The sequence below is a fragment of the Momordica charantia genome (assembly GCF_013281855.1).
Source record: "Momordica charantia cultivar OHB3-1 chromosome 2 unlocalized genomic scaffold, Mcharantia_2.0 BLBB01000002.1, whole genome shotgun sequence".
Lineage (NCBI taxonomy): Eukaryota > Viridiplantae > Streptophyta > Magnoliopsida > Cucurbitales > Cucurbitaceae > Momordica > Momordica charantia.
In genome coordinates this window covers 8,115,224-8,129,158 of record NW_028275160.1, presented here as the reverse complement: position 1 = coordinate 8,129,158, position 13,935 = coordinate 8,115,224, and the positions used below count along the sequence as shown (strand labels likewise).

The 13,935-nt window shown below is 30.2% G+C and overlaps 1 protein-coding gene across 5 annotated transcripts; it reads right to left on the bottom strand.

Annotated features, from left to right (window-relative positions):
- Positions 1 to 7,280: 7,280 nt before the first annotated feature.
- Positions 7,281 to 12,781, bottom strand: LOC111017257 (F-box only protein). 5 transcript variants are annotated; one of them, XR_002602267.2, is made up of 4 exons: positions 12,457 to 12,781; positions 7,898 to 8,055; positions 7,708 to 7,773; positions 7,281 to 7,629 (listed from the first exon to the last, which is right to left on the bottom strand). XR_002602267.2 is itself a non-coding variant. In XM_022292959.2 (3 exons), exons 1-2 carry the CDS (start codon positions 12,606 to 12,608, stop codon positions 7,935 to 7,937), a joined length of 273 nt encoding a protein of 90 aa, XP_022148651.1. In that variant the 5' UTR covers positions 12,609 to 12,781; the 3' UTR covers positions 7,281 to 7,773; positions 7,898 to 7,934. The 5 variants fall into 5 exon arrangements, 2 of the variants coding, with proteins under 2 accessions (XP_022148651.1, XP_022148650.1); XR_002602266.2 differs by having other exon boundaries at positions 7,708 to 8,055; positions 12,457 to 12,778; XM_022292959.2 differs by having other exon boundaries at positions 7,281 to 7,773.
- Positions 12,782 to 13,935: the final 1,154 nt, after the last annotated feature.

The window sequence follows — 13,935 nt, the reverse complement described above, 5'->3', positions numbered from 1 at the left end:
TAGATCACAATTTTCTTTTTCTTTTCCATCAACAGATTATTAATTTCAATTAATAAAATTGAGAAAATAAATTTAATTGAAACTTTAAAATTAAAGTGTAGTTGAAGGGGAAGTTCATGAAATATAAGTTTATTTAATCCAAAATGAAATTAAGAATGGGATCTGTTTATTCTTTATTGATCGTATTATTGTAATTTTATTTGATATTGATTTTGATTTTGAAAATTAAATTTGTTCAGTGACTACTTTCTTTTAATTAAAACTCTCACTTTATTAAACTATTTTTTAAATCTAATTAGCCAAATTAAAAATATATAGTTTTTCGGTAGTCTTTTAAATTTAGCAAGAACTTTAAAGGAATTTCTAAAAAATATTACAAGATGAACACAACAATTTTTTTTTTTTTTGAAAAGTGCTGAAAGCAATTGTTATTATTTAATTGGAGAAATGATCAACTATAAATATTTTCTCACTATATATCAAATGAGACTATTTTTTAAGGTATTGGCTCTTTTAATTGATTTGAATATTTTAGGGCACTCTGGGTAAAATTTTCTTTTTTATTTTCTATTTTTTTTCTCATTTTCTCTTCTTTAATAAGAAAAAAAAAACGAAATTGCATTTGATAATGAACTATTTCTTATTTCTTATTTATTCTTTTTCAAAAAAAGAAACAAAAAAAATAGTTAGTAACCCTTTTTTGTTTCTCGTTCTATAAACTTTTAAATTTGTTTAAAAAAGTAAAATTTTTATATGAAGATTAATTTTCAAAATTAAATATTTAAATTTTTATGTTATATTTTTTATGCATTTTATAAGTAAAAAATGATAAAATAATGCATGCTTTTATATATTTTTTTGAAAAAAAAAGAAATATGGAATAAGATATGAGAAATTTTATTTTGATGAGAAATGAGAAATGAGAAATAAAACGAGAATATTACCAAACATGCATTTAATGTTGACATTTTTTTACTCACTTTGTTTTGTACTAAAAAGATTGTTTTTAGTACAACAAGTGGGTGAGTGATTAGAACACATGACCTTTGCCAATTACGGGTGAACTTAACCTCGTATTGGATTTTGTTGCTAGATTTTCCTTGGGATATATATATATATATATATATAGTTTTTTTTTTTTTTGGAGTTTTGGTATCTTTTATGGCTTTATTTTCCAGCATTTGTTGGCTGAACTTTAATTTATTTGATTTATTAAGTTGGTACATAGACAATTTCCAAAACTTCTAACCAACACTCACTCCAATCAAGCATCTAATTAATAATAATAAAAATAATAAAAATATAAGTAACTAAATACACAATTTCAACAAGACATGCCTCAATAAACAAAAAGAGGGAAACGAGAATTATAGGATTGAAAAATGAATATATTATTAAAAATAGAAATTGAGATTGCTACAAATCACCAAATATTTGAAAAGGGAAAAGATTTTAATGGATAAATAAAATAAAAAAAAGGAAGAAGAGAATTAGAATCTAAGATTAGGAAAGGGAAAGTAATGGTAAAAGGGAATATATGTTGAATAATGGAAGAAGACAACAGAAAAGGGAGTTTTTTTTTTTTTTTTTCCTAATTAAAAATTTAGATAATGGATGGGTAGGAAGGTGAGTGGGAAGTAGTAACAAACAAAAAACTTGGTGTTTCTTATAGAGTTGGCAAATTGATTGGAATATTCACAATTGGGTTTCTACAATAAACTTTATCATTCAAATGTTGCAATCAAACTTAATCATAACTATATGGTAGTTGCATCTCTACCATATTCTTTTTTTTTTATTATTATTATTCAATCAATTTAATAACCCATTTTACAAATTCAGCTTTTTGAATCAGACAAATTAGGTTATTAAAAAAATTAGATAAAAAGCCCAACTTTCAAATCCATTGATTGAGTTGGTCCACGTATTGTGATAAAAGAAGAGACGAGTTATATTTGAGTCGGAGAAGTTTATAAGTCGAACGATTGAGTTGAGTTTTTTAAAAGTATTGCAAACTCAGACCAATTCACCTCTAGTTCAATTGGTTAAGGTATATAGTCTTGACCACTGAATTATAATTATGTTATCCACTGAATTATACTCAAATGGAATAATTATTGGTTTCAAATCCTTTAGGTACAAAACAGGAAATAAATTTTGCACATGCCAAAAAACATAACTTACACTAGTTTCTATTCTAAGTGTAAATACAATCTTTGCTCCTACTTTCAACTTCTATTTATTTGATCACATGGATTTTTTGAAACGTACGTTTTAATCCCTCTACTTTTTAAAAGTGATTATTTTGATCCTTATTCAAAATTTTAACATAAATTTTATACATGATGAAAATTCTTTAATACAAATTTATAGTTACATTTTAAAAAATTTAGTGATTGGAGTGTCATGCTAAAATATTGATAAAAATAAATGAGATGAAAATAAAAAATGAAGGGATAAAAAAATAGTCACTTTTTAGAAGTCCAAATACCAAAACTAATGTTTTGAGAGTACCTAGACTAAAATAAAAGAGATCAAAATAGACTTTTTGAAATTACAGAACTAAGTTTCTTGGGGATGGCACAGTGGCAAGAACATTGGGTCTTGTATCGCTTATCAACATAGTTCGACGGTAATTGACATATATCTTCAATCAAGAGATTGTGAATTCGATCCTCACCTCACACGTTGTACTAAAAAAAAGCTATATTCAACTACAAAAACCGATCCATTTACAAATGTTTTATAAGAATTTAAAGGTCAGTAAAATATTGCTAATATAAACATAAATATTAATAGTAAAAGTTTTAAACTTACTTGAGAGGTGAGAAATGTTATTAATTTTTATATTTTTTAAAAATATTGAATGTCATTCACACACCTTGATATTTCTAGTGATATCAATAAACATTCACATGTATGACTTTTATATTTTGTCCTAATATTTGCGAGCACAAAAAAAAAAGTGATTGATATTGTCCTAAAGTTCTTTATTTTGTAATATTTAAAATTAAAAGCTTTGAATAATGTAAGACAAATTTAAGACAAATTCTTTTTTAGAAAATTGCAATAAATAGGCATTTTGTTACGAGTATTGTTTTTTAGTCACTCTTTTCAAAATTTATGTTTTTTAATCGTTGCTGACATCACCCTCCTAGATACCAAATGAGTTTCTCTACTCCTTTACTCTCTCCTTTCTGGCCCTCCCCCTCTTCTCGCTTCCTCTTGCTCTGTCTCTCTCGCTCTCTTTCGCTCTCTCTCTCTCTTCCTTTGTCTCTCTATCCTATCTCTCTCTCATCTCTCCTCAGCGGAGGGATAGTAAAGTCATTTGATATTTGAGTGACGTCAGCAAATACCTAGAAAACTTATATGTTTTGAAAATGGTGATTAGAAAACAAAAAAGGTTGTGGAGAATGTCTATTTCGTCAAATTTCCCATTCTTCATAATTTTAGAAAATAAGTTTGTTTACTTTATTCTATTTTTTTATTTTTTTCGGTAATCTATGTTTTACAGACACTTTTAAAATTCTAAACGAATATGAAAAATTAAGAAAAGTTTTTTTTCTTAGATATGTATATGTATATATTTTGCTTTTGAAATTTGATTAATTTTAGAAGTTTTTTTGAGTAAAGAAAAGATATTAAAGGGAATAACCTCATGATCAGATCAAACACGATGGCTCCTGTCTAAAGTAAAATTTTCTTCCCATCTATAATTTTCTCTCTATAATTCAAAGATAAGAACACTCTATCAAATTCTAGTGATATGTTTGTCAAAATTAATCTACGTTAATCTTAACTTATCATACCATAATTTGGTGTGCTAGGATCCTAACTTAGAATTATTATTTTTCAACGTTGTTATCGACTAACACCCAAATTCTCATAAAAATGTGAGAAAATACAACCATAAATGAAGACAAAAGAGAAAAGGGCCTACAAATTTATGAAGAAAAGTTCAAAACTTAAGCTGATAAAAAAAGGTTTCTACTATGCCATATAAATCAATATAAGATCGAAAGGGATTCAATATTATGCTTTAAAAAAATTAGCATGCTCTCGATGGACAACTCGGTTGGCAAGAGTTTGAGGTCTCTTGGTCATATTAGCTTAGAGGTCTCAAGTTCGACTCCTCGGTGATTTTCAAAACATAAATATGTTGGGCTAAATTGTGAGAGAAATCTAGATTAAGGCTTTTTGTGAGAGAAATAGGGTTGGGCCATATGATAACCCAATAGCATTGAAGATTATGATTTATGATATATATATATATGCAACACATTTCTTTCTTTTTTTTTTCTTTTTCCTTCTTGAGTATGGTATCTGGGGTGGGCGGAAGATATTTGCCAATTACAATTGAGTTATGTTCGCTTTGGCATATTTTACTTCATTTATCTCTATAAGTGGAATATAGTATATGATATGACAAGATTTAATTTGGTGTTCATATCTTTTTTTTTTTGTTATCCGTGAGTGTCCTGACTAGCTTACGTGCATCTCGATTAATCTCACGGGGCAACTGTCTGACCCTACAACATTTGATGTCGGGAAACACATAGGAATTAATAATTCCTAAGATAGGTGGCCATCATAGGGTTTGAACGTTCCCTCTTAATTACCCTTTTATCTCTTTCAGTAATTATTAGGAATTAATGTATAGTATGAAGTTTAGATGAGATCGAGTTCAAACCATGATGACAACTTACCTAAGATTTAATATCTTACGAGTTACCTTGGCAATCAAATATAATAGAGTCAGTCGGTTGTCCCATAAAATTAGTTGAGGTGCGCACAAACACACTCACTGATATTAAAAAAAAAAGTAATTATTATGAATTAAAAACACTACTATTATGATCAAAAGCTACTTGAAACACATTTTATCCTTTATATACCATTGATGTCTTTTGGGGGTACTTTGTACTTATCAAAATTACTTCCATCGGATTCATAAGAATATGGGCAACATTTTTAACTTCCTACACATGAATGTTCATGTTTAGCTACACTTTAACTATATTTTGTCATAGTTAAAAACACTTTAAAAGTGTTAAAAGGTATATAAGTTAGTGGTTGGTGTTAGTCAAAATGTGATAAGTGAGTTTGTTCTATTTGCCGTGCCTCGAAGAAGAGGAGTTAGGCTAGATAAGAGCAAAGTTTCGATGTGCCTTGGAGTGGACGAAAGAAAAATAAATTTAGACGATTTAAATCTTTTTTCGTACAACGTATTAGAGTAGACATTCGAACTCACGATCTTAATGCATTGATCCATTGAACTATGTTCAGGTTGACTTAAACAGTTTAGATTGAAAACGAATAATATCACATCATTATAGAAAAAGCGCGAGAAGACACCCGAAAACATATTCTAAACTAGCACCAAATACACATGAAATTGCAATGTCCTTGTGGTTTGGATTTTGTTAGCGAAACTTCCAAGGGGATTATGATAGGGACAATGGCACATGCTCTCCCATGTTGCATGTTTATTAGATTTGAATGTCATTCTCCATTTGGTTTTATTGGTCATTTTTTGCCCTTTTTCTTCAATACTAAGGTTGTCTCCTTCGGTAGAGAGGGGGAAGGGGAGCCTTTTTATTTGGAACTTGATTGATTTTAATCCATTGTTGGAAATGGAATTTATAAATAAATGTCAATCTTTCATTGGTGGTTGAGTTTGGATTTTTATTTTTCTATTTTTACATGTAGCATGTTACAAATTTTATATCCTTACTTAATATTATAGTCATTTTGATTGATAAAATCTAATTAATTTATTATTTTTTAGTACAACAAATATGGGGATAGGAGATCCAACTTCTGAGCTCAAGAAAAGAGTAAGATGCCTTAATTGTTGAGCCAAATTCATTTATTGTTATTATTTTCCAATCTCTTTTTCCCTACTCATCTATTTCAAAATAATTTATGTATAAAAGATTTAAATCTTATTTTGCTTTGAACTTTCGTACTTATTTCATATCAGTTTTCAACTTTCACATATATTGTTTAAGTTTTTCAACTTTTGGACAGTATTTTAGTCCCTCAATTTTGCATAGTAAATAATTTTAGTCGCAACTGTTAATTATTCATTAATTATTAAAGATGAACCCAAATTTATATGGAAACCCAACATCTAATCTACTAAAAAAAATGGCTTCAAATACACCGACGTCTTCACATTATATATCACACTAATACATTAATATTATGTAGCACATTACAATATTAAGAACTTAAGTATGATCTGTATTTTAATTTGTCCACATAATAGCCCCTACAACTTTAATTTTTCAGTAAATATGAATGTAAAAATTAGCTTGAAAGAGAAATGTACAATTTATTAAGAGTTCAATAAAAAATAACGTAAGAATAATATTTACATGTTAATGCTAGCCTAAACTTAACTTAACCCGCACTAACATGATAATAGTTTAACAAGATATTAGTAACCTTTCATATAAGCTTAAAGCTCAAATCCTCATCATGTATTTATACCAATCAACTGATTAAGACATGTATTTCGAACTAAAAAGTCATGAGTTCGAATGTCCACCCCTACACGTACTAAAGAAACACCTAAAAATATGCAAATTAGTTCATGTGAATAAATTGATGGTCACATACTAACTTTCCCAATCATAAGCTCTAGCATCTAAAGTAGCTGTAGAAGCTAGAATTAAGGGTGTGTTTGAAAGTGATGGTAGAATAAGTGATTTTGAAAAAAGAGATTTAAACATAATTGATTTTTCAAAATCACTATCCAAGTGATTCCTTTAAAACAATTTTAAGCTTTCTTAAAATCAATTTTTGAATTTGTCAAACATTATCAATAAAAAGGAACGTGGTTTTGACTATGACAAAAGTGATTTTTGCATGCAAACACATCGAGGAAATTTACAACCATAACAATAAAGAATCTTCAAAAAAAAATCCACCAAGGATTCTCAAATCAAGGCAGGAATCTCTACCAACCAGAAATAGAAAGCATAAAAAAGAAGAATAACAATACTTAGATGTTTACTAGTCAACGCCCATCTTTGTACTGACTACTCACAAAAATTTGACAACTTTGAAAAGTAGAAAAATATCTATTTTCTGCGTTTCTTTCTCCTACTTGCAAAAAGTTTAATGATAGTTAGCAAAAATAGTAATGAACGGTAACACCCGAGTATTTTGCTGAGAAGAAAAAGGAAATACTCAAAGAAAAGAGCGAGAAAACAACTGGCATCCACGTGGGGTCAATTCAGAGAGGAAAAGAAGAAAAGGATGAGAAAGAAAGAGAAGACCAAAGAAGCAGATTATTTATTCTGATGGGTGTGGGGAACAAGAACATGGCTTTCTTTTCTTATTTTCTTTCACTGTTATTCTCATGTCAGCCAGCCAAGCACTGCATACTTTAAAAACTCTCTCTCCAGGAATATTTGAAGAAATCCCCACAAATAAAAAAGACTCTGTAGTCTGTAACCACCATATCTTTCTGCAGTTCATCACCATAATTTCCAATCCTACACGTGAATCCCTCACCACCCATTTGTTTTTACACTCTCTCTATCTAATCTCCCTCTAATGTCCCGAGAGAAATGGACATAATCTTCTCTGTCTCAGATTCAGAACATACTTTCAGAGCATCTGTAAGACAAAACAAAAGAAGACTAAAAAAACAGCTTCCAAAAGAAAAACAGTTTCCTAAAGAAAATTTCACAGAACCTTGTCTGAACTCCTTCAGAAACCAAACCATCATATTTTCCATGCATATGGTTCATCTAGTCTCCTCTACAAATACAACACAACTTAAAGTGAATAGTGATTAAGAAGCTTTAATCAAGAAAAGATGAAAGTTGTTTGCCAGTTACTGAGCACAGATAATTATATCTACAGAATGTAAATAGCACAAGACCTGAGTGAAAAGGAGCTTTCGGATATTATTGCCATGATCATTCATCATAAGAAACATGGAAGCTGGTGGTGCAGCCTGACGCCTCTGGGTCCTCAGCCCCACAACAGTCGTAGAATTTGGCAGCATACGGCGGGTCGTCGGGTCCCAATTCATAGTACCTTTGAATCAATCAACTGAAAAAATCAGACTGCAAAACCAAGAGAGCAAATTCAATAGTAAAAAGAAAACAAACAACGTTCTACATTTACTGTAGTGTATAACTCTCGTCAATGTCAATAAATTTTTTCTTTTTTAAATGTTTTGAAGAACGTAAATATTTACACAAACATAAATAAGTATTATAAAATATGATATGGAACTTCCATGAGAGATCTGCCAACTGAGAAATTCCTGCCAACTTTAAAAAGAGAGAAGAGACGAGGAGTAAAAGACAAATTAGGACAGAAACGTCAATTGTAGAGGCATCACACCCTGTTCTAGTTCACCATTACACACAAAGGTTTTTTTTAATCCCTTTACAAACTGGAATGGGTTATAAAATTGATGTGCGTTTTCTTTTCAAATTTTTTTATTCAACACAAAAAACGCATAAAAAAAGGGCAAACCAAATGAGTTATTCCAAATATAAGAACTCTAATGTCCCATTTAAACAAGTTTTGACTTCTGACAAAATAGAAGTTAATTTTCACACCAGACATGAAATTTCAGCTGACAAGACAACATCCCGTCCATCACTCCATCAAATTCAGTATTTGGCATCCAAATACAGCTCTTAAAACTCCAAACCAGTGCAAGTTCAATCATGGGATGATTTCCATTCCCACCACTTCTTATTGTCACAAGTGTGATTAAGTTTGGTGACATCTTTCAACTAAGGAAATGAGAAACAAACAACTCATGTAATCATGTCATGCAAATTTATGTGCATCACGCTGACTTGGTATTCTAGGGGAAAACCAGCTCACATGACTCAACCACCTATACTTCAATAATGGAAGCCTAAAAATAACTAAACTGTTTATTTAATGTTTTAACTAATTATAGGCAGATGATTCGTTTTATTTTTAAATTGTCAATCTTCTAACATCAGTCAATACTTATATCATGGTACAGAGAGATAAAATATTGACCTCAAACGAAAAATTCATTGAAGATCTGATTATGATATAATCAGAAGAACTTGAAATAAAAAATGAAAATTTAACCATAGGACTGAGCAAATGAATAGTTTAGTCAGACTAAAAAAATAATAATAATAATTTAAAACTAAATATCTATTTCAGAAAACATCATAAATAATAAGATAAAAAGAATTTAACCAGAAGAAATAACTAGGAAAGCAATTGGACTACAACTCTACTGACTACTACAAAGCCCACTAGCTACTACTAAATTCAACCATAATACAAGCAATTTTTAGAAACACATTAAATATCTACAATTTTAACACATGCTTATTTGATATTTCGATACATCAATTTATTCATATACTTCTAAAATGCCTAGACAGGATTGATGTGATGTTTCCATCCCACATTTATCTGACATTCACAAAAAAGATATACAATATTTAAAGGGACTTATCCATGCATCATATCATCCACCGTAAAAAACGTAAATTAAGTTTTTTTTTTCCCCTTATGAATCACAAGTGTTGAAACCAGCTTTTGTAGACAAGTACATAATTCTATAATCTTCAGTACTAAAAAACTCATATAATTATTAATCTCCAAGTGAAGTAGCAATAAATACTTAAATTTGGTTGGCTTAGTATTGACCATTAAGTCCTGATAAATTTATGGAATGTGGTGCGCAGCTGACATCTTGGACTTTGATCATTCAAATTGATGTCCAGAAATAATCTGATCTCTACATGATCACTAGGTTAAAAATTATAAACTACGATCAGAACCTACAGTACAACCTTCGATGGGGAAAAAAAAACATAAATTTTGATATCTAAAGCTAAATTGGTCTTGAAAATTTGAATCCCCTAATAATAATCTGATCATTTCAATGTCACTTATCTAAATATTCTTATTTTACCTCATAACAAAAGCATATCAATGACAATGAAATATCTCGTTGCAGCATTTCAAACTGGAAACATCTACTTCCCAATTAAAAAATCAAAGGATCCGAATCGGATGACTGAAGTCACCACGAACCAATACTTCATCTCAATCTGTAAGCAACTATATTGAAGTGAACCAAAATCAGATTCTTATAACTATCAACCTCTCTAAGGCTTTCCTACTGCCCAACGATTTAACACAAAATAAGGATAAGTGAATGCAAACATCAAGAATTTGAAACTAAGACATATAATGCAAATGCAAATGCAAAGTGAATGGACACCCCCTTTCCTCCTCCCAATAGTCAGGTCCTGAACTTGGTAAATAATCAACATGTGACTGGTTCCTCCAAGCACCTCATGTTTAGGGGTGTTAGCATGAGGAACGTCCACCGGGGGTTGATTTAAAGTATCCAATATGATAAATGATGTTGCATTTATGGGAAACAAAACTTAGTGCCATTGACAATGGTTCAACAACAGTCGAATTCAATCACTAAGAGAACATGAATTTGCACAATAATAAATACAATTCTAGTTCGCAAATTACAGGTTCTTGTAGTTCTCTTTGGAAACTAATTTCCTCAAGGTATTTCCTATTTCTCCAATTCCATCAAATGTTAAGTGGTAGTGTATTTAATTTTAATTTTGATGGGGAAAAAGGGGATACAAATTTCATTGAAAATTTGATGTAGAGGATATTCTGCAGAGGGGAGAAACGATGCCATATCTTCTTCCCCAAAGATGTGCCATGAGAGACAAAGAGTGCAGAGATATCAATTTTCTATGTTTTCCCACATTGCTGTTTTCCTTAAATATTTGAACTGTTTTCAACATTTTGAATTAATTGGGTCATACCTCTACAAATTGGATTCCTTTTTGTTCAATACTTTTCACTAAAATAATTCTACCAAATGAAGTAAAAGAAAAACTGCAGAATTTGTTGTAAGACTTGTTCGTCAAATTTATGCAAACTTCCACGTTACGAAAGAGAAGAAATGAAGCAGAGAAGCAGACAAGTGATAAGTGTGAAGCTGAAGCAAGACCAGAAAATTTAAAGCGAGAGGTGTCTTTTTTTTAGGAGAGATTCCTTGGTACAAAACCAGATGTTATTTCTTCTACTAGGAGCTCTTTGGTACAGTTTTCCAATCATATGCATGCAAATTGGGTTATAATTATCTTTTGACCGCTGAAATTATCAATTTAATCAAATCGTAAATGAAGGTGAAGTATGAGCACTCAACCGTATAAATCAAGTTTTTTTTTTTTCTTTTTTCCATTTCGAGATTGCAGATTGCATCCCTTCGAATAACCATACACAAAAAGCAGCTACTCAAATCATTTGACTCCATATGCTAAGAACAAAAAAAGGGACAAAAAATATTATAGAACTGTTTATAAAATTTCAAAGCTCAAAAGAAAATTTGGCAAACATATATTTTTTATCTGGTTATGCCAAGGTCCAGCATCCTGAATAACTTAACATGGAGTATCATAGATTACAGACTTGAAATCATCTATCCCACTAATCCTAGTCCCAAAATTCAATTACTCTTTTCCCATAAGATCCTAACATTATTTAAACCTAACCTAAATATAGACTCACTGAATACAATAGCTATACTGAAACTATAAAATTTAAAAGTATTACAAACTACATACTGAATTCAAAGTGCAAACTGTAAATGACTATTGATTGCAGACTGCTGGGGAAATATAGATTCACTCCTTTTGGTTTCTTTCAATTTTCTTAATGGAAACAGATATCCTAGCACGAAAACAAAACAGCAAAAGAGAACTCTGCATTTGCATCTTGAACTTGACATTTTAATAGATAATCTGTTCTGGAATCCAATGGAATCAATTGTCAGGCTGAACTAGCAATTCTAAGTCTTCCAACAATCAAACCGCAAATCACAAACTTGCAATTTTTAATACAATTATGTTTCTCCTCGTTGAAACAACTAAATCAAGCTCAATCGGTAATTTCGGAAATCCAATGGAACTTTCAACAAAGTGGTTGATTTCCGAAATAAAACAAATAAATGCTCACAGAGAGTAGTTATTGTACACTGACCGTCCAAAGCCAGAATATCGTCGTGCTGAATATTATGAAAGCATGTTCCATCAAACTAATTGGCATCCCGTTTTCCATACTTACTTTCACTTTCTTCATCAAAATTAACAACCAAGCAGAAAATGATAAACGTAGTAATCTCTCCCATGCCAGCACAGAATTACTCCAATACTAAATTCTAGCAAATCACTTCAAAACAATAGCATGACGCCTAAACCAATCAGAGTGGCTCAAAAACTCGAATAACACACAATGAACCCACTCAACAGACAAAATCCCAATTCAACAAATGAAATTTGCTCAAATAGGGCAAAAATCAGATCAATTGAACAGTCTCCAAGGAGGAACCAACAATCTGTTGATATTCGATCAATGATGGAAGTGAAGAATGGGAAGATTTTCCGTTACCTCTTTTGGTCGTCGTGGCGACGACAGACGAAGAAAGAAGGATGGAAACGGCATGAAGAAGATGAATTAGAAGATGGAAGATAGGAGCGATTACACCTTCGGCAAAGCTTCGCCAAATCCTGAGATTGAGCCGACTCGCTCTGTTTCTCCATTCGAACACAAAAGATGGTTCGCGCTTCGTTCTTCTTCTTCGTCCTTCGCAAAATGATAAATCGCGAAAAGAAGATGCGATTATCATCTAAGATCAGCAATTTTAAGTTCAATTCAGCAAAATTAATCACGTTAAATTAAAATTTAGATTAAATTAATATTTATGATTTACAATTAAAATGAATTGCGCTAGATTAAAAAAAAAAAAGAGTTTTCCCCGATCTTTAAAAAATTTTAAAATGGAAAAGAATTGATTTTGATCATACATATTTATGTTCTTACAAATTGGCTAAATTTGGAAAATGAGCCTTTACTTTTTTAAAGGGAGAGATGAGTCCGATCAACTATATTCCTATTCACTAATTGATTTCTACTTCCTATCTAATAAATCTTTGAATCTTAAAAATTTTACCATTTAAATTTTTTAACTGTTTAATCGATTTTGATATATTCAAAATTTAATAAATCTATCTATTTGACATTAAATTTGAATTTTGTGTTTATTAAGACTTTCAGTTTTCAATTTTATATTTAATAAGTTCGTAAATTAAAAAAAATATGTCAATTAGGTCGAGAATCTTATTAGATATAAAATTAATAAATTCAAGTATCTATTAAATACAAAATCAAAAGTTTGGCCGTTACTTTAAAAAAATTCATAAACTCATTAGATACCAATCTTAAGATTTAGACACTAAACATATAATTTAACCTACCTTGGGTTGTATTAATAAAAAACATAAGTTAAATAATTAAAATAAACATATGTGCCTTTTGGGCCTATTTTTTAGTAAGGCATTTGTACTTTTTTTTCCTTTTTATTATCATTAAAGATTCTTGAATCTAGCCAACTTAATCAGAGTGGTCTTCAAATTTGCATCCACTAATTATACTTTAAAAAAATCTTGAATCTCATAACAATATGGGCCATTTTTTCTTTTTCTTGTCTTTTTCCATCCCCTATCATCTAATTCATCAACTTTGGTCCATTCCATCTGTCCTTGATCTCATTCTTCATCTATAGATTTTGGCTCGATTTGATGAGGGTTTTTTTTTTTTTGTTTGACTTTAAATTTGATTTTCTCCCCCCTTGTAGTTGGCCGAGAGAGAAAAAAAAAAGGATTATAACTCAAAAACCAAGTGAAAGAAAAAAAAAATTATGAAGTGATGTGAGTGAATAAAATAGATATATTTTAATAATTTTTTAAATAGATGAAAAATGTGTCCGAGGGGAATGATTTAACTTCAAATTGGCCAAATGTGACAGATGCTAATGGTTCATAATTCATAGACCTAACTTCTATTTTGATTTCTGAATTTTGAAGATTT

Bases quoted from the DNA above. Each gene is read 5' to 3' on its own strand.
- LOC111017257 (XM_022292959.2), bottom strand. From the start codon at position 12,608: ATGGAGAAACAGAGCGAGTCGGCTCAATCTCAGGATTTGGCGAAGCTT. The intron at 8,056-12,456 runs GTAACGGAAAAT...ATTGATTCAAAG, and splicing joins CGCCACGACGACCAAAAGAG to GTACTATGAATTGGGACCCG.